This window comes from Nerophis lumbriciformis, linkage group LG14 (assembly GCF_033978685.3).
Source record: "Nerophis lumbriciformis linkage group LG14, RoL_Nlum_v2.1, whole genome shotgun sequence".
Classification (NCBI taxonomy): Eukaryota; Metazoa; Chordata; class Actinopteri; order Syngnathiformes; family Syngnathidae; genus Nerophis; species Nerophis lumbriciformis.
Genome location: NC_084561.2, coordinates 6,598,824 through 6,618,066, shown reverse-complemented (window position 1 = coordinate 6,618,066; position 19,243 = coordinate 6,598,824). Strand labels below are relative to the sequence as shown.

At 40.3% G+C, this 19,243-nt stretch overlaps 1 protein-coding gene across 1 annotated transcript in view; it reads left to right on the top strand.

Annotated features, from left to right (window-relative positions):
• The first annotated feature begins 3,319 nt into the window (after positions 1-3,319).
• Positions 3,320-19,243, top strand: part of p3h2 (prolyl 3-hydroxylase 2) — a 165,149-nt gene continuing 149,225 nt past the window's right edge. The window contains exon 1 of the mRNA XM_061976170.2: positions 3,320-3,875. Within this exon, the coding sequence (XP_061832154.2) occupies positions 3,465-3,875 (411 nt within the window). The 5' untranslated portion in view covers positions 3,320-3,464. The remainder of the gene's footprint in view (positions 3,876-19,243) is intronic.

Sequence of the window (19,243 nt, the reverse complement as noted above, 5' to 3'; positions counted from 1 at the left end):
TTGAGGGTTCCAGGTTCGATTCCTGCTTTCGTCGTCTTAGTCACTGCTGTTGTGTCCTTGGGCAAGACACTTTACCCAGTGCCACCCACACTGGTTTAAATGTAACTTACATATTAGGTTTTCATTTATTTATTTATTTCAGGCAATGACATACAAAAATAATCATAATTTTTTTTTTTTAAAGTACAAAGTTGACAACACATAATATAAATGAATATAGTGCAAAAGGTAATGTACAGTATGTAATGCAATGTAATTTCACTATGTAAAGCGCTTTGAGTCACTAGAGAAAAGCGCTATATAAATATAATTATTTTATATTATCTTCAACTATGGATGCCTGCAATAGCTGCCAACCACCACTTGAGGGAGACAAAACCTCATATTGGACGAACCATCGCTAAGGCAAGTTAACCGTAAGACACTGGAGTTTCAACTAGAGGGTTCCAGGTTCGATTCCTGCTTTCGTCGTCCTAGTCACTGCCGTTGTGTCCTTGGGCAAGACACTTTACCCACCTGCTCCTAGTGCCACCAACACTGGTTTAAATGTAACTTACATATTAGGTTTTCATTTATTTGTTTATTTCAGGCAATGACATACAAAAATAATCATAATTTTTTTTTAAAAAGTACAAAGTTGACAACACATAATATAAATGAATATAGTGCAAAAGGTCATGTACAGTATGTAATGCAATGTAATTTCACTATGTAAAGCGCTTTGAGTCACTAGAGAAAAGCGCTATATAAATACAGGTAAAAGCCAGTAAATTAGAATATTTTGAAAAACTTGATTTATTTCAGTAATTGCATTCAAAAGGTGTAACTTGTACATTATATTTATTCATTGCACACAGACTGATGCATTCAAATGTTTATTTCATTTAATTTTGATGATTTGAAGTGGCAACAAATGAAAATCCAAAATTCCGTGTGTCACAAAATTAGAATATTACTTAAGGCTAATACAAAAAAGGGATTTTTAGAAATGTTGGCCAACTGAAAAGTATGAAAATGAAAAATATGAGCATGTACAATACTCAATACTTGGTTGGAGCTCCTTTTGCCTCAATTACTGCGTTAATGCGGCGTGGCATGGAGTCGATGAGTTTCTGGCACTGCTCAGGTGTTATGAGAGCCCAGGTTGCTCTGATAGTGGCCTTCAACTCTTCTGCGTTTTTGGGTCTGGCATTCTGCATCTTCCTTTTCACAATACCCCACAGGTTTTCTATGGGGCTAAGGTCAGGGGAGTTGGCGGGCCAATTTAGAACAGAAATACCATGGTCCGTAAACCAGGCACGGGTAGATTTTGCGCTGTGTGCAGGCGCCAAGTCCTGTTGGAACTTGAAATCTCCATCTCCATAGAGCAGGTCAGCAGCAGGAAGCATGAAGTGCTCTAAAACTTGCTGGTAGACGGCTGCGTTGACCCTGGATCTCAGGAAACAGAGTGGACCGACACCAGCAGATGACATGGCACCCCAAACCATCACTGATGGTGGAAACTTTACACAAGACTTCAGGCAACATGGATCCTGTGCCTCTCCTGTCTTCCTCCAGACTCTGGGACCTCGATTTCCAAAGGAAATGCAAAATTTGCTTTCGTCAGAAAACATGACTTTGGACCACTCAGCAGCAGTCCAGCTGGTGTCGGTCCACTCTGTTTCCTGAGATCCAGGGTCAACGCAGCCGTCTACCAGCAAGTTTTAGAGCACTTCATGCTTCCTGCTGCTGACCTGCTCTATGGAGATGGAGATTTCAAGTTCCAACAGGACTTGGCGCCTGCACACAGCGCAAAATCTACCTGTGCCTGGTTTACGGACCATGGAATTTCTGTTCTAAATTGGCCCGCCAACTCCCCTGACCTTAGCCCCATAGAAAATCTGTGGGGTATTGTGAAAAGGAAGATGCAGAATGCCAGACCCAAAAACGCAGAAGAGTTGAAGGCCACTATCAGAGCAACCTGGGCTCTCATAACACCTGAGCAGTGCCAGAAACTCATCGACTCCATGCCACGCCGCATTAACGCAGTAATTGAGGCAAAAGGAGCTCCAACCAAGTATTGAGTATTGTACATGCTCATATTTTTCATTTTCATACTTTTCAGTTGGCCAACATTTCTAAAAATCCCTTTTTTGTATTAGCCTTAAGTAATATTCTAATTTTGTGACACACGGAATTTTGGATTTTCATTTGTTGCCACTTCAAATCATCAAAATTAAATGAAATAAACATTTGAATGCATCAGTCTGTGTGCAATGAATAAATATAATGTACAAGTTACACCTTTTGAATGCAATTACTGAAATAAATCAAGTTTTTCAAAATATTCTAATTTACTGGCTTTTACCTGTATAATTATCTTATCTAACTATGGATGCCTGCAATAGCTGCCAACCACCACTTGAGGGAGACAAAACCTCATGTTGGACGAAGCATCGCCAAGACAAGGCAAGGTAAGACACTAAAGTTTCAACTTTTATTGCTTATCGAGCTTTTTATTGATTATAAGTTGTGTTCAAACATTGACATGGTTATAAAACATTACAATAACACAAGTAGAGCCTCGACTACGAGCAGTGTGCTTAGTAGTCGTGTTTGTTAAATGCGAATATTAATCGACGGCGGTGACAATTGAGTGACAATCGCATCAACTGGGGCGGCATAGCTCGGTTGGAACTAGTATGCATACATCTAAAAAAAAGGCTCTTTTAAAAATAAGGGTTTTTAAGCCTTTTTTAAAATCATCCACAGTCTGGGGTGCCCTCGGGTGGTCAGGGAGAGCGTTCCACAGACTGGGATTAAACAGCACTGCATTAAATGCTAAATTAATCGCTGTAAAAAAACTTAGATCAGAGATTGATTGTGTTTTTTTGTTTGTTTTCATTATATTTGGATGTAATTGTTGGTTTATGTGATATCCATTAAGTAAGACTACGTATTAGGGGCAGGAAAATATAAGATTTTTCTTAATCCTGCTCCTTCTCGGGCATTGGTGTGTAAATGTATAATTGAATAATTGAGGTATAATTGTCTATCGATCAATGAAGGAGATAAACAAAAATGAAATGAAAATATGGATACCTGCAGTAGCTGCCAACCACCACTTGAGGGAGACAAAACCTCATGTTGAACGAAGCATCGCCAAGGTAAGCAACTTTTATTGCTTATCGAGCTTTTTATTGATTATAAGTTGTGTTCAAACATTGACATGGTTATAAAATATCACAAAAATACAAGTATATGAGCAGTGTGCTTAGTAGTCGTGTTTGTTAAATAGTGCCTGAAGGACCCCCGCTGTGCTCTCTCTGAAAGGGGAGGAGTCACCGGGGGGGGCCAGAGCTAAATGTGTCCCCCCCGAGCGAAGGAGCCCTCATTCCCCGGCAGCATGCGACCTGACACCTGCGACTAAATGGCCGAGAAGCCCCAGCCGACTTGTGTTCTGTTGACCGACAGCCGCCGGTAGGATGGCCGCCAACTTTCGCCTCGTCTTGTCCGCGCTGCTGCTCGCCGTCTTCCCGCCGTCTTCGCCCGCCGCCTTGGAGCCCTCGGACCTGCTGTACGAGTCCGCCGTGCGGGCCTTCTACGGCGGCGACTACGGCGGCGTGGTGCGCTTCATGGAGGCGGCGCTCGGCAGCCACGCCGAGGTCCGCCGCGCCAAAGTCCGCTGCCGGCTGAGGTGCCAGGACCAGCACCGCTTCCGGGACGACTTCACCGAGCTGGGCTTCTTCGACGTGGTGCTGCGCCGGGCGGCGTGCATGGACGCCTGCGTGGAGGAGGCGGTGGGCGTGCAGTCCGTGCATCGAGTCAGCGAGGACGTGGTGCAGGACTTCAACCGCAGGATTCCTTACAACTACCTGCAGCTGGCCTATCTCAAGGTAGGCCGGGGGTCACCGTGGGGGGTCACTATTGTCCACTCACCGTCCTCAGCTGTTGCCTAGCAACGTGATGATGCAGGCTGGTGATTGGAGGAGATCTCATGTGAATCATGTCTGATATTTAAAGATTTACAATCCAAAAACTGCACCGCGTTATTAAAAAGGTGTATTGATAGTGATGTGCGGATCGATACTGAAACATCGACACCGCCGATACCAGACCTTCATGCAAGTCTCAAATCAAAATATTGATACTTTTGATGGTCGGTTATTTCATATCAAGTTCATCGTTAACAGCATCATGTCATTACATCATTGACATTAAATCCTGGTTTCCGAACTTGAGGGTTCCTGGTTCGATTCTCAGCTTCCGCCATTCGAGTCACGTCTGTTGTGTCCTTGAGCAAGACACTTCACCCTTGCTCCTGATGGGTCGTGGTTAGGGCCTTGCATGGCAGCTCCCGCCATCACTGTGTGAGAGTGTGTGAACGCTTGTGTGTGTGTGTGTGTGTGTGTGAGTGTGTGTGTGTGTGTGTGTGTGTGAATGTGGAAATAGTGTCAATGCGCTATGACTACCTTAAAGGTAGAAAAGTGCCATACAAGTATAATCCATTTACCATTTCACTTTCTATTTACATTATTTTACCATTTACCTTCACTTACCTTCTATTTAACTTGTTTGACCTTGTTTTACCTTTTGTTTACCTCCTTTTATCTTTTGTTGAACTTATTTTACCTTCTATTCAACTTGTTTTATCTTTTTTTAACCTTCGATTTACCTTCTTTTACCATTTATTTAACTTGTTTACCTTCTATTTACCTTCTTTTACCATTTACTTTCATTTACTTTTTATTTAACTTTTTTACCTTCTTTTACCTTTTCTTTACCACAGTTTACCCTTGTATTTACATTCTATTTAGATTGTACCTTCTTTTAACACCTTCCATTTAACTTGTCTTACCTTCTTTTACCTTTTCATTTTTAACTTATTTTCCAATAAACTTGTTTTACCTTTATATTTACCTTCTAACTTATTTTACCTTCTTTTATACACTTTTTTTTACCTTTTAAAAAAACATTTTTTACCTTCTATTTACCTTCTTTTACATGCTATTTTGCTTGTTTTACCTTTTAATTGACCTTATTTTATTTTAGCTTCTATTGAACTATATTAAGCGCCATACAAGTATAATCCATTTACAATTTCACCTTCGATTTACATTATTTTACCATTTACCTTAACTTACCTTCTATTTAACTTGTTTTATCTTGTTTTACCTTTTGTTTACCTCCTTTTACCTTTTTTATTGAACTTATTTTACCCTCTATTCAACTTGTTTTACCTCCTTTTACATTTTTTTAACTTTCATTTACCTTCTTTTACCATTCACCTTCTATTTACCGTTTTTTACCATTTACCTTTTATTTAACTTGTTTACCTTCTTTTACATTTTCTTTACCATAGTTTACCCTTTTATTTACATTCTATTTAGATTGTACCTTCTTTTAACACCTTCTATTAAACTTGTCTTACCTTCTTTTACCTTTTCATTTTTACCTTATTTTCTATTTAACCTGTTTTACCTTTATATTTACCTTCTTTTACCTTTTAACTTATTCTACCTTCTTTTATACACTTTTTTTTTTTTTTAATCTTTTACCTTCTTCTTTTTTTTTTTACCTTAAATGTACCTTCTTTTACATGCTATTTTACTTGTTTTACCTTTTTAATTGACCTTCTTTTACCTTCTATTGAACTATTTTTACCATTTATGGTGTTAAATCACCAAAAATGATTCCCGGGCGCGGCCACCGCTGCTGCCCACTGCTCCCCTCACCTCCCAGGGGGTGATCAAGGGTGATGGGTCAAATGCAGAGAATAATTTTGTCTCACCTAGTGTGTGTGTGACAATCATTGGTACTTTAACTTAATTTTATATACTTTTTTTTTAACCTTATTTTGCCTTCTATTTACCATCTTTTACTTTCTATTGAACTTTTTTTTACCTTTTTATTTACCTTTTTACTTCCTGTTTAGCTTGTTTTACCTTTTTAAAAAATGTTTTATTTACCTTATTTTACTTTTTTCACCTTCTTCAACCGTTTATTGATCTTATTTCCCTTTTATTGACATTATTTGACCTTCTATATACCATATTTCCCTTTTGTATTTAGCTTGCTTTACCTTCCATGTATTTAAACGATTAGTGGAAGCAACATAAAGTAAATGTAATCCTTTTTCTAATGATTGAATGGTTGCAGCTCGACATCCTAGCCTATTCTTCAAATGCCAAAATACTTCACAATGTTCTGACAGCTTTATACTGCTCAATACAAGACTGGCTTTGAAACAGGAGTTCAGAACATTCAAACGGAGATGACCCCAGTACTGGATAGAGCGATCAGAGTAGAATGTTGATTGTAGACAAGCGAGTTAAGATGCTGATGTTGATAAAAGTATGTTGACTCAACAGCACCTCCGCTGGCTGCGCTGAGTAGTGCACGCCTTTTGCTTCTAGTCAATTCCACACAGTTGCAGCGCTCAATTAGTGAGGATTGTGTCGTGGATCATGTGATCAGCCGAGGAGCGTTCCCATTGGCCGCCTCACGTGTGGCGTTTGTGAAAATAAACAACATTCCTCCCGTATTTAAGGCGTATAATGCAGCCTTTACTAGAAGGTTCGCCTAGTCTCCGCCTTCCTTTCATCCGCTGCTGGCAAATATTTTATTTTCCCTGTTGTGCCGTGTTTGCTCTGCTTAAGAGAGGAGCGCGGCACGCCACCTGCGGCAGGTATTGAAGGCGGCCCACTCTTCATGGCCTCCAGGAGTCCGGAATGATCAAAGTCAACCTGGCGCTCACTTTCACTGCACACGTGTTTTTAATAACATGTATCACCTGTACTTGTTCAGTGCAACATGGATTTCCCATCATGCATTGCAGAGGGATTTAAATGAGTGTAATTTTGAATTATGTGTTGTGCTTGGGCATTTTTTTATTAATACCCACAAAGGTTGTTTTACCTGCAACCAGGTGTGTTGACGCCATGAGTAGGAAAGTTTGTTTGGATTGGGTCATGTGGCTTGTGCAGCCCTTTGAGACACTCGTGATTTAGGGCTATATAAGTACACTTTGATTGATTGATTGATGTATAACAATGCTGTGCTGTGTACACTTCAAAGTGCAATCTGTGGTCGTTAGCCTGAATTACTATAATAATAATAATAATAATAGATTTTATTTGTAAAAAGCACTTTACATTGAGTATAAAAAATAAAAAAAATACAAAATACAAAATAAAAAGATAATAAAAAATAAATAAGAACAAAAAATAGAACAGCCAAATAGCTAAAACTAGCATGCAATAGGGATGATGTTCGAAACCGGTTCTCCCGGTTGTTCGATGAGAAAACAACCGTTCGATAAAAGAACCGATTCCATGGACTCAAATCCCTTTTTGAGAACCGGTTCCCGTTATCGAGGCCACTATTGTAAAGAAAAAGAGTTGGTTCTTTATTCGAATCCCGTCCCACAAGAAATGCCCTGTGGGACATCACAGGAAATGACGTAGCTCAGTCTAATGACTGAGCTACGTCATTTCCTGTGATGTCACACATTTTTTACCTTCTATTTACCTTCTTTTACATGCTATTTTGCTTGTTTTACCTTTTAATTGACCTTATTTTATTTTAGCTTCTATTGAACTATATTAAGCGCCATACAAATATAATCCATTTACAATTTCACCTTCTATTTACATTATTTTACCATTTACCTTAACTTACCTTCTATTTAACTTGTATTTACCTTTGTTTACCTTTTTTATTGAACTTATTTTACCTTCTATTCAACTTGTTTTACCTCCTTTTACATTTTGACATGACGTAGCTCAGTCATTAGACTGAGCTACGTCATTTCCTGTGATGTCACACAAGCAGCAAAAATAATGGACCGGAAAAAACGCCTCAAGGCATAGTGATCACAGAGACAGGTTGTTTTTGTGCTACTGTATATATTTGTTTTTCTGAAAAATCCCACTTAGTATACTTTGGGTAACAATAGTCAATATTTATTTTATTTTATTTTTTTAGGGGGGGTAACAGTCATCCATCTATCCATCCATCTTCTTCCGCTTATCCGTGGTCGGGTCGCGGGGGCAGCAGCCTAAGCAGGGAAGCCCAGACTTTCCTCTCCACAGTCACTTCGTCCAGCTCCTCCCGGGGGATCCCGAGGCGTTCCCAGGCCAGCCGGGAGAGATAGTCTTCCCAACGTGTCCTGGGTCTTCCCCGTGGCCTCCTACCGGTCGGACGTGCCCTAAACACCTCCCGAGGGAGGCGATCGGGTGGCATCCTGACCAGATGCCCGAACCACCTCATCTGGCTCCTCTCGATGTGGAGGAGCAGCGGCTTTACTTTGAGCTCCCCCCGGATGGCAGAGCTTCTCACCCTATCTCTAAGGGAGAGCCCCGCCACCCGGCGGAGGAAACTCATTTCGGCCGCTTGTACCCGTGATCTTGTCCTTTCGGTCACGACCCAAAGCTCATGACCATAGGTGAGGATGGGAACGTAGATCCACCGGTAAATTGAGAGCTTTGCCTTCCGGCTCAGCTCCTTCTTCACCACAACGGATCGATACAGCGTCCGCATTACTGAAGATGCCGCACCGATCCGCCTGTCGATCTCACCATCCACTCTTCCCTCACTCGTGAACAAGACTCCGAGGTACTTGAACTCCTCCACTTGGGGCAGGGTCTCCTCCCCAACCCGGGTAACAGTCAATATTTATTTATTATTATTATTTTTTTTTATAAAATAAAAGTGAGCTTTTGTTGAACCACATATTGTGTTTTTTTTCCATATACAACAACCTATCTGGATTCGATAAGAAAACCGATAAGGAATCGGTTCGATAAGAGGATTCGATAATGGGCTCGAACTCGATAATTTCTTATCAAACATCATCCCTAGTATGCATATATCTAAAAAAAAAAGAGGCTTTTTTAAAAAGAAGGGTTTCTAAGCCTTTTTTAAAAGCATCCACAGTCTGTGGTGCCCTCAAGTGGTCAGGGAGAGCGTTCCACAGACTGGAAGCGGCGGAGCAGAAAGCCCGGTCTCCCATTGTTCGTAGCTTTGTCCTCCGAGGTTGGAGGAGGTTAGCCTGTCCGGACCGGAGTTGTCGTGTGGAGGATTTGGGGGTGAGCAGTTCTTTGAGGTAGAGGGGGGGCATTTCCATGGAGGCACTGGTGGGTTAGTAGGGAGACTTTGTATTCAATCCTGAGTGGAACAGGAAGCCAGTGAAGGGATTTGAGAGTTGGTGTGATATGGTCGTATTTCCGCACTCTCATCAGGATCCTAGCAGCACTATTCTGTACGTATTGCAGCTCATGTTGTCCACAAGATGGTTGCAAACTTGCATGGCTTATACAGTCAGATATGTGGACTTTAATTTAGAGGGACCCCGCAGGGCAGAGTCCTTAAGAAACCTGTGACGTCTGGCGGGCCGTGCTTTGGTCTCTGCTGATTTTAGGATATTTGTGTTTTTAAAATTAGGGGTTTCCTGAACATATATACATGTGTGTGTGTGTGTGTGTGTATATATATATATGTATGTATGTGTGTATGTGTATATGTATGTATGTATGTATATATATATATATATATATATATATATATATATACACACACATATATATCCATATATATATCCATATATACATACACACACATATATATATATATATATATATATATATATATATATATATATATATATATATATATATATATATATATATATATATATATACATATACATATAGCATTCCTTTTTGTCCGTGTAACATGTTTGTCTTTGCCCTTCAGTCCTCCAGTGGTAATAATACTTGTAAGGAATGTAGTTTATTTGCCGCAACGGAGGTGAGGATTGTTGACTTAATGGAGCGGCTCCACACTGTGTATAAACATAGCTGGCTAGCTGCAAGCTGCCTCTGTCCAAGAGCTCGGTCTTTGGAGAGCCAAGATGCGAGTGTGTAAGTGATTTGTCTGCTCATCTTTCAGCAGGATTACACATGGCTCCAATCTTGTCTTTTCTCATACTTTTAATCAGCATGGCTTGTATTGGAGGAGAGTTATGTCTTCTGTGTTCCATTGCCTCAATCCACTGCATCCCTGAAGAGGAATTGTCTGTGTCTTGTTTCCACGGTTGGACTTGAACACTTGATTTAGCGCTGGACTCTTTGTGAAGCCAGCTGGGTTTTTTGTTTGTTTGCGTCCATTGGGAAATTTGGTCATTTCCCAACCAATATTCTACAACACAAATACAACGTTGAGACAACATACTTTTTGACAACATTTAATCAATGTTGGGTTCTGACGTTGAATTTTGGTAATTTCCCAACCATTATTCTACAACACAAATACAACGTTGAAACAACATGCTTTTTGACGAGGTTTAATCAATGTTGGGTTCTGACGTTGAATTTTGGTCATTTGTCAACCATTATTCTACAACACAAATACAACGTTGAAACAACATGCTTTTTGACAACGTTTAATCAATGTTGGGTTCTGACGTTGAAATTTGGTAATTTCCCAACCAATATTCTACAACACAAATACAACATTGAAACAACATGCTTTTTGACAACGTTTAATCAATGTTGGGTTCTGACGTTGAAATTTGGTCATTTCCCAACCATTATTCTACAACACAAATACAACATTGAAACAACATGCTTTTTGACAACGTTTAATCAATGTTGGGTTCTGACGTTGAATTTTGGTCATTTCCCAACCATTATTCTACAACACAAATACAACGTTGAAACAACATACTTTTTGATGTTTATTCAATGTTGGGTTCTGACGTTGATTTGACATTGAAATTTGGTCATTTCCCAACCATTATTCTACAACACAAATACAACGTTGAAACAACATGCTTTTTGACAACGTTTAATCAATGTTGGGTTCTGACGTTGAATTTTGGTAATTTCCCAACCATTATTCTACAACACAAATACAACGTTGAAACAACATACTTTTTGATGTTTAATCAATGTTGGGTTCTGACGTTGAATTTTGGTAATTTCCAAACCATTATTCTACAACACAAATACAACATGCTTTTTAATAACGTTTAATCAATGTTGGGTTCTGACGTTGAATTTTGGTAATTTCCCAACCAATATTCTACAACACAAATACAACGTTGAAACAACATGCTTTTTGACGACGTTTAATCAATGTTGGGTTCTGACGTTGAATTTTGGTAATTTCCCAACCATTATTCTACAACACAAATACAACGTTGAAACAACATACTTTTTGATGTTTAATCAATGTTGGGTTCTGACGTTGAATTTTGGTAATTTCCAAACCATTATTCTACAACACAAATACAACATGCTTTTTAATAACGTTTAATCAATGTTGGGTTCTGACGTTGAATTTTGGTAATTTCCCAACCAATATTCTACAACACAAATACAACGTTGAAACAACATGCTTTTTGACGACGTTTAATCAATGTTGGGTTCTGACGTTGAAATTTGGTAATTTCCCAACCATTATTCTACAACACAAATACAACGTTGAAACAACATACTTTTTGATGTTTATTCAATGTTGGGTTCTGACGTTGATTTGACCATTGAAATTTGGTCATTTTCCAACCAATATTCTACAACACAAATACAACATGCTTTTACTGACGCTTATTCAATGTCAGGTTGTGACGTTGATTTGACCATTGAAATTTGGTCATTTTCCAACCATTATTCTACAACACAAATACAACGTTGAGACAACATGCTTTTTGACAACGTTTAATCAATGTTGGGTTCTGATGTTGAATTTTGGTCATTTCCCAACCATTATTCTACAACACAAATACAACGTTGAAACAACATACTTTTTGATGTTTTTTCAATGTTGGGTTCTGACGTTGATTTGACCATTGAATTTTGGTCATTTTACAACCAATATTCTACAACACAAATACTATGTTGAGACAACATACTTTTTGACAACGTTTAATCAATGTTGGGTTCTGACGTTGAATTTTGGTCATTTCCCAACCATTATCTACAACACAAATACAACGTTGAAACAACATACTTTTTGATGTTTATTCAATGTTGGGTTGTGACGTTGATTTGACCATCAAAATTTGGTAATTTTCCAACCAATATTCTACAACACAAATACGACTTTGAAACAACATGCTTTTTGACGACGTTTAATCAATGTTGGGTTCTGACGTTGAATTTTGGTCTTTTCCCAACCATTATTCTACAACACAAATACAACGTTGAAACAACATACTTTTTGATGTTTATTCAATGTTGGGTTCTGACGTTGATTTGACCATTGAAATTTGGTCATTTTCCAACCAATATTCTACAACACAAATAGAACTTTGAAACAACATGCTTTTTGACGTTTAATCAATGTTGGGTTCTGACGTTTAATTTTGGTCATTTCCCAACCATTATTCTACAACACAAATACAACGTTGAAACAACATGCTTTTTGACAACGTTTAATCAATGTTGGGTTCTGACGTTGAAATTTGGTAATTTCCCAACCATTATTCTACAAACAACATACTTTTTGATGTTTATTCAATGTTGGGTTCTGACGTTGATTTGACCATTGAAATTTGGTCATTTTCCAACCAATATTCTACAACACAAATACAACATGCTTTTTACTGACGTTTATTCAATGTCAGGTTGTGACGTTGATTTGACCATTGAAATTTGGTCATTTCCCAACCATTATTCTACAACACAAATACAACATTGAAACAACATGCTTTTTGATAACGTTTAATCAATGTTGGGTTCTGATGTTGAATTTTGGTCATTTCCCAACCATTATTCTACAACCCAAATACAACGTTGAAACAACATACTTTTTGATGTTTAATCAATGTTGGGTTCTGAGGTTGATTTGACCATTGAAATTTGGTCATTTTACAACCAATATTCTACAACACAAATACTATGTTGAGACAACATACTTTTTGACAACGTTTAATCAATGTTGGGTTCTGACGTTGAATTTTGGTCATTTCCCAACCATTATCTACAACACAAATACAACGTCGAAACAACATACTTTTTGATGTTTATTCAATGTTGGGTTGTGACGTTGATTTGACCATCAAAATTTGGTAATTTTCCAACCAATATTCTACAACACAAATACGACTTTGAAACAACATGCTTTTTGACGACGTTTAATCAATGTTGGGTTCTGACGTTGAATTTTGGTCTTTTCCCAACCATTATTCTACAACACAAATACAACGTTGAAACAACATACTTTTTGATGTTTATTCAATGTTGGGTTCTGACGTTGATTTGACCATTGAAATTTGGTCATTTCCCAACCGTTATTCTACAACACAATACAACGTTGAAACAACATACTTTTTGATGTTTATTCAATGTTGGGTTCTGACGTTGATTTGACATTGAAATTTGGTCATTTCCCAACCAATATTCTACAACACAAGTACAACATTGAAACAACATGCTTTTTGACAACGTTTAATCAATGTTGGGTTCTGACGTTGAATTTTGGTCATTTCCCAACCATTATTCTACAACACAATACAACGTTGAAACAACATACTTTTTGATGTTTATTCAATGTTGGGTTCTGACGTTGATGTGACCATTGAAATTTGGTCATTTTCCAACCAATATTCTACAACACAAATACAACATTGAAACAACATGCTTTTTGACGTTTAATCAATGTTGGGTTCTGACGTTGAATTTTGGTCATATTCCAACCATTATTCTACAACACAAATACAACGTTGAAACAACATACTTTTTGACGTTTATTCAATGTTGGGTTCTGACGTTGATTTGACATTGAAATTTGGTCATTTCCCAACTAACATTGTGGATTCAACGTTAAGACAACGTTGTCTCATTTTACAAATACAACTATTTGACAACGTTGCTTCAAAGTCAGTTTTAAAGTACGTATAATCAACGTTCAACTTTATTTATAAAGCACATTTAAAAATTTACCACAGGGGTAGCCAAAGTGCTGTACAATGAGCAGGTTAAAAGATAAAACGAGTACCGAGCAAACACAACACAACACAAACAGAACATGATAAAAAATAAATAATTAAAATAGAATTAATAAAAACATAAAAACATAAAAACAGGATCACAGCAGGTGTATTATGGGGCGCCATTGCAGGATGGATATCACTCAGTGATAAAAGCCATGGAATAAAAGTATGTTTTTAAGAGAGATTTAAAAACAGGAAGAGAGGAGGCTTGTCTAACACTCAGAGGTAGGTCGTTCCAGAGCTTGGGAGCAGCAACGGCGAAAGCTCTGTCACCTCTAAGCTTCAGCCTTGTGTCAGGGACCGTCAACAGCAGCTGATCGGCTGATCTTAAGGATCGGGTGGGGCAGTAAGGCTGAAGGAGGTCGGAGAGATAGGTTGGCGCGAGGTTGTTTAGACATTTAAAAACAAATAAAAGGAGTTTAAAATGTATTCGGTAACGCACAGGGAGCCAGTGAAGGGACGCTAAAATAGGGGTGATGTGCTCACGTCTGCGGGTCTGTGTTAGCAGACGAGCAGCAGAGTTCTGTACGAGCTGCAGGCGGGCGAGGGAGGCCTGGCTAATGCCAACATACAGGGCATTACAGTAATCAAGACGAGTCGAGATAAAAGCGTGGATTAATTTCTCAAGATCATGTCTTGATAAAAGCGGTTTCACTTTCGCTATTTGGCGTAATTGATAAAAGCTTTTTTGAACGACGCTGCTGATTTGTTTTTCGAATTTAAAATCTGAGTCAAACTTTACCCCCAGGTTTGTGACAGAGTCGCTGAGATACGGGGTCAGAGTGCCGAGGTCAACGTTGGGGGAGGGAGAGCGACTTGGACCGAACAACATAACTTCTGTTTTGTCTTCATTTAGGCTCAGGAAGTTAGCTGAAAGCCAGACTTTGATGTCGTGCAGGCAGTCAATAAGACTTTGAACCGTGTTATTTTGTGCCATGGGAAAATAAATCTGGCAATCATCGGCATAAAAATGAAATGCAATACTGTACTTCCTAAAAATAGAACCAAGGGGGAGAAGGTAAAGCGCAAATAAAATTGGGGCAAGGATTGAACCCTGGGGGACCCCATGTGGTAAAGGAGCTGTGGACGACATAAAACTGTCTACTTTTACACAAAAACTCCTGCCGGTTAGGTACGACCGGAACCAGTTGAGGGCGGCGCCCTTAATGCCCACACAGTTCTCAAGACGAGTGATTAAGGTGGCGTGGTCGACGGTGTCGAACGCAGCAGACAGATCTAAAAGCACCAGGACAACATATTTACCAGAATCAGTGGACAGGAGGATATCGTTAAAAACTTTTAGAAGCGCTGACTCTGTGCTGTGGAGGGCTTTAAAACCGGACTGGAACAGCTCAGTGATACCATTATCCTCTAAGAAGGGCAGCAACTGACTGTAGACAACCTTCTCTAATATTTTGGAAATGTATGGAAGATTAGAGATAGGTCTGAAGTTAGAGAGGAGAGAGGGGTCGAGGCTGGGTTTTTTAAGTAGAGGTCGTACCACTGCATGTTTAAACTCTACTGGAACTATTCCAGAAGAGAGGCTACTATTGATAATGTTAAGGACACTTGATCCAATAGTAGCAAGTACCTCCTTAAACAGGCGAGGTGGGAGGGCATCTGCAGGAGAACCAGAGGGCTTCATATGACTAACTGTGTCACTTAAAAAAGAAAAGGACACCGGCTCAAACTGATGGAAAACAGAAGAGAAATGCAGGGGAACAGAAGGGTCATATGAAGGCTGAGATAGACTGGCTCTAGTTGACACAATTTTGTCAGTGAAAAAATGGAGACAATTTTCACAGAATTCAAAGAAGCATCAAAACCAGCAGATTTGGGAGCATCAATGACAGTGTTAATAGTTTTAAACAGAACTCTGGGGTTGTTACAGTTAGAAGATATAATCTGAGATAGATATATATTCATTTCTGCTTTTACAGTCATCTGAAAGGAAAACAGGCTTTCTTTAAAAATGGCAAAGGACACATGCAGCCTGTCTTTTTTCCATTTTCTCTCTGCTCTTCTACATACGCGCCTGGCAGCCCGAGTGACGTCATTCAACCAGGGTTGAGGCGTGGTTTTAGCGCGGCGGCATTTGAAAGGCGCGATCGTGTCCAGTGTTTGTGAACAGATAGAGTTGAACCCAGAAACCAACTCTTCAGTATTCAGACACACAGATGCTGCAGAATTATCATCACAAAGAGTCAAAAAAATAGAGGAGAACCGAGCAGGAGACGAAGAATTAAACATGCGAGAGCGTTGGGGCGGTGCGCACAATTTAACTGGACACTGCGTGGCAATATCAAACAGGATCGGCATGTGATCAGAGAACACAGCGTCGCAAATGTCCAAATTAAAAACACACAAACCATACGAGAGCACTAAATCGAGTGTATGCCCGCGTTCATGTGTAGAACCACACACAGACTGTACAAAGTTAAATGAGTCGATTATATTCAGGAAGCTCCTGGAAAGCGGCTCATCTGGGCAGCAGGTGTGAATATTAAAATCACCCACAATAAGGACACGATCATATTTGGGCAGGATTTCAGCCAGAAATTCAGAAAAGTCAGTTATAAAGTCTTTGTGGTACTTGGGTGGTCGATAGATGACGGCACACAGGACGACATCAGAAAGACCCAGTTCAAACATGCACAGTTCGAAGCTTGAAAAGGAGGATTGTAGGCGGATCTGACGGCATTTAAAGTCATTTTTAAAAACGACTGCTAATCCTCCTCCTTTTCGACCGGACGGCCGTGGGGAATTAAAGTAGGAACACTCCGAAGGCAGAAGTTCATTAAGAGGGGCGGACTCACCGGCTCTCAGCCATGTCTCCGTCACACAGAGGAAGTCCAGTCCGCGGGAAGTGAAGAAATCCTTCAGGATAAACGTTTTGTTTGTCAAAGATCTTGCGTTCACAAGACCGAACCTGGCGGGGGCCAGCACGTCCAAGGCCGCAATTAATCCGGGTGGGGCCCGACACACAGCCCGCAGGTGGCGGTGATCCACCCCGCGCCTCCGGGGGCGGGGACAGCAGGAGCGACGACGGCAAGCTTCTTCCTCCAAACTAACGATAGGAACCAGCCAGGAGCCGATCGGATCGAGCGAGCGTGGGTGCAGGAGGAGACCGGATACCGCACCATTCATCCTTCGGGGAGCCACGGGAAGCCGGGCCAGGAGTGCCCTAACTTTCACCAGCTGGCCGCCACGTTTACCGCGGCGCCGGAGACGCTTCCGCCGGGGGAGAGGAGCCAGGGGGCGGGAAAGGAAGGCAGGAATCCGGCCAGGTGAAAAAGCTGACTGGGACGTCGAAAAACCAACGTCGAAGTTGATCATATCAGTGGGAGAGGGGCAAAGATCCAACAGTGTTTGGCGGTCATACACAAGCAGTGAGCTGACAGAGACGAAAATAGACGCAAAAAACACAAAAACGAACAGAGCTGACAGCGAGAGACGGCAGGCCAAAGCACATACTGGCGCCATCTTGCCGTTGTATTAATGTCTTGGGCCTGCTGGGTTAAGAACTTTTGCTTGAGTGTTTTTCATAGCGACCGTTGTTCTCAGTTTGACTCGTTTCACTTGATCAAGCCTTCAGGTTCTTGCTGTAGTTTATTTTTCCTTCTCATCGCATTGCGAGACGTGGATGGAAATGGATTAACATCGCAGTAGATCTGCACTCCTTGATGGACGTGTAGACTTCCAAATCCCCCCCCAAGACATCAACTTGGACCACAGCATGGAAAAATCAGACTAGATCGAGTATGTAGTGGGGGGTCAGCACAGATGATGTGTAGCAGAAAGTGAGAGGACAGCAGCTGGCACTTGAAATGGCTCCAAAGCAAAGAAATGCTGTCCTTTGTTGACAGGCGAGTAGACTGATGTGTGTGTGCTCTGTCTGTCTGTGGGGTCATGGAGGGGTTAACTGCCGGCCTGAAAGAGTAGCAGGCACAAGGACCTTCTGACCCGCGCCGTGCCAAAGATCTCCTGCATGACTGGCCTTGATCACGTAGCGGACTGCAGGAATTTGATTTGGACCTAGTAGTAGTATTGCCATTGTAGTTATAATTAATTGTGTTGACCCCAGGAAGACTAGTGGATTGTTGTGGCAACCAGCTAATGGGGATCCTTAATAAAAATCCAATTAACCCTACCGTATAGTTCTTGTTGAGGGATGTCACGATATCACAGTTATGGTGACTGAAATGACCTCGCTATTGACGCACAATAAACTTTCTTTGGCAGAAGAAGTATTAAATATTGGAAATACTGTATTTTCTGGAAAAAAAAATAGTTTCCATATATAAGTCGCAGATATAAACGTTGTGAAATGAGTTATTTACACTGAAATATTCTGTAAATGTTTATTTACATACCTTAATTATTTCCTAACGGTGTCTGTAAGACAGCAGTAAAACGGCTGATCTAACAAAACAGAAGTCATGGTCATATATATATATATATATATATATATATATATATATATATATATATATATTAGGGATGTCCCGATCCGATATTTGGATCGAATCGGCTGCCGATATTTGCCAAAAATTGCGTATCGGCAAGGCATGGGAAAATGCCGATCCAGATCCAGTTTAAAAAAAAACTCCGGTCCGTGTTTTCCAACACACCTATTTAAATAATACATTCCACTTTTCTGTTGCTCCCTAATTTCCATTCCGCATTTTCCAGCACACCTTCAACACATCCACAGGTCTGTGAATTCTCACGCAGTTGCTTTTAGCTGCTGGCATTACACAACAGGCTCTTCTCACTCTTTCCTGTGTCTCCCTCTCACAGACAGCAAGTGCACCTTCTTACACACGTCACATACTGTCACGTCATACGTCACATACGTATACGTCCTCCCCGAGCAGAGAGGTAGCATCATGGCTAACGTTAGCTGTGATGCTAGCGCAGCCGTGCGAGCAACGCTCCCTCTAAGGTGCTCGCCTGTGCAATTGCGCACTGTTTAAGCGTCCTCTGCGCATAGCAAATCTATGCCACGCACAAAATCAAATAAAAAAATAAGCGCATAACAATTTTCGACACACGGACACGACAGAGAAAACAGTTTTCGTCATCATTGTTCAAATATTGTGACGTCTGTTGAGACGCTTATCTCCATTCGGTGCCACACGTCCACACCATCAAAATGCCGAGGCAAAAATTTCCACATCAACACCGTATGAAAAAATTAGTGATTTTTTTAGTTGTGATTTCCTTCTCTGCATGAAAGTTTAAAAGTAGCATATATTAATGCAGTAT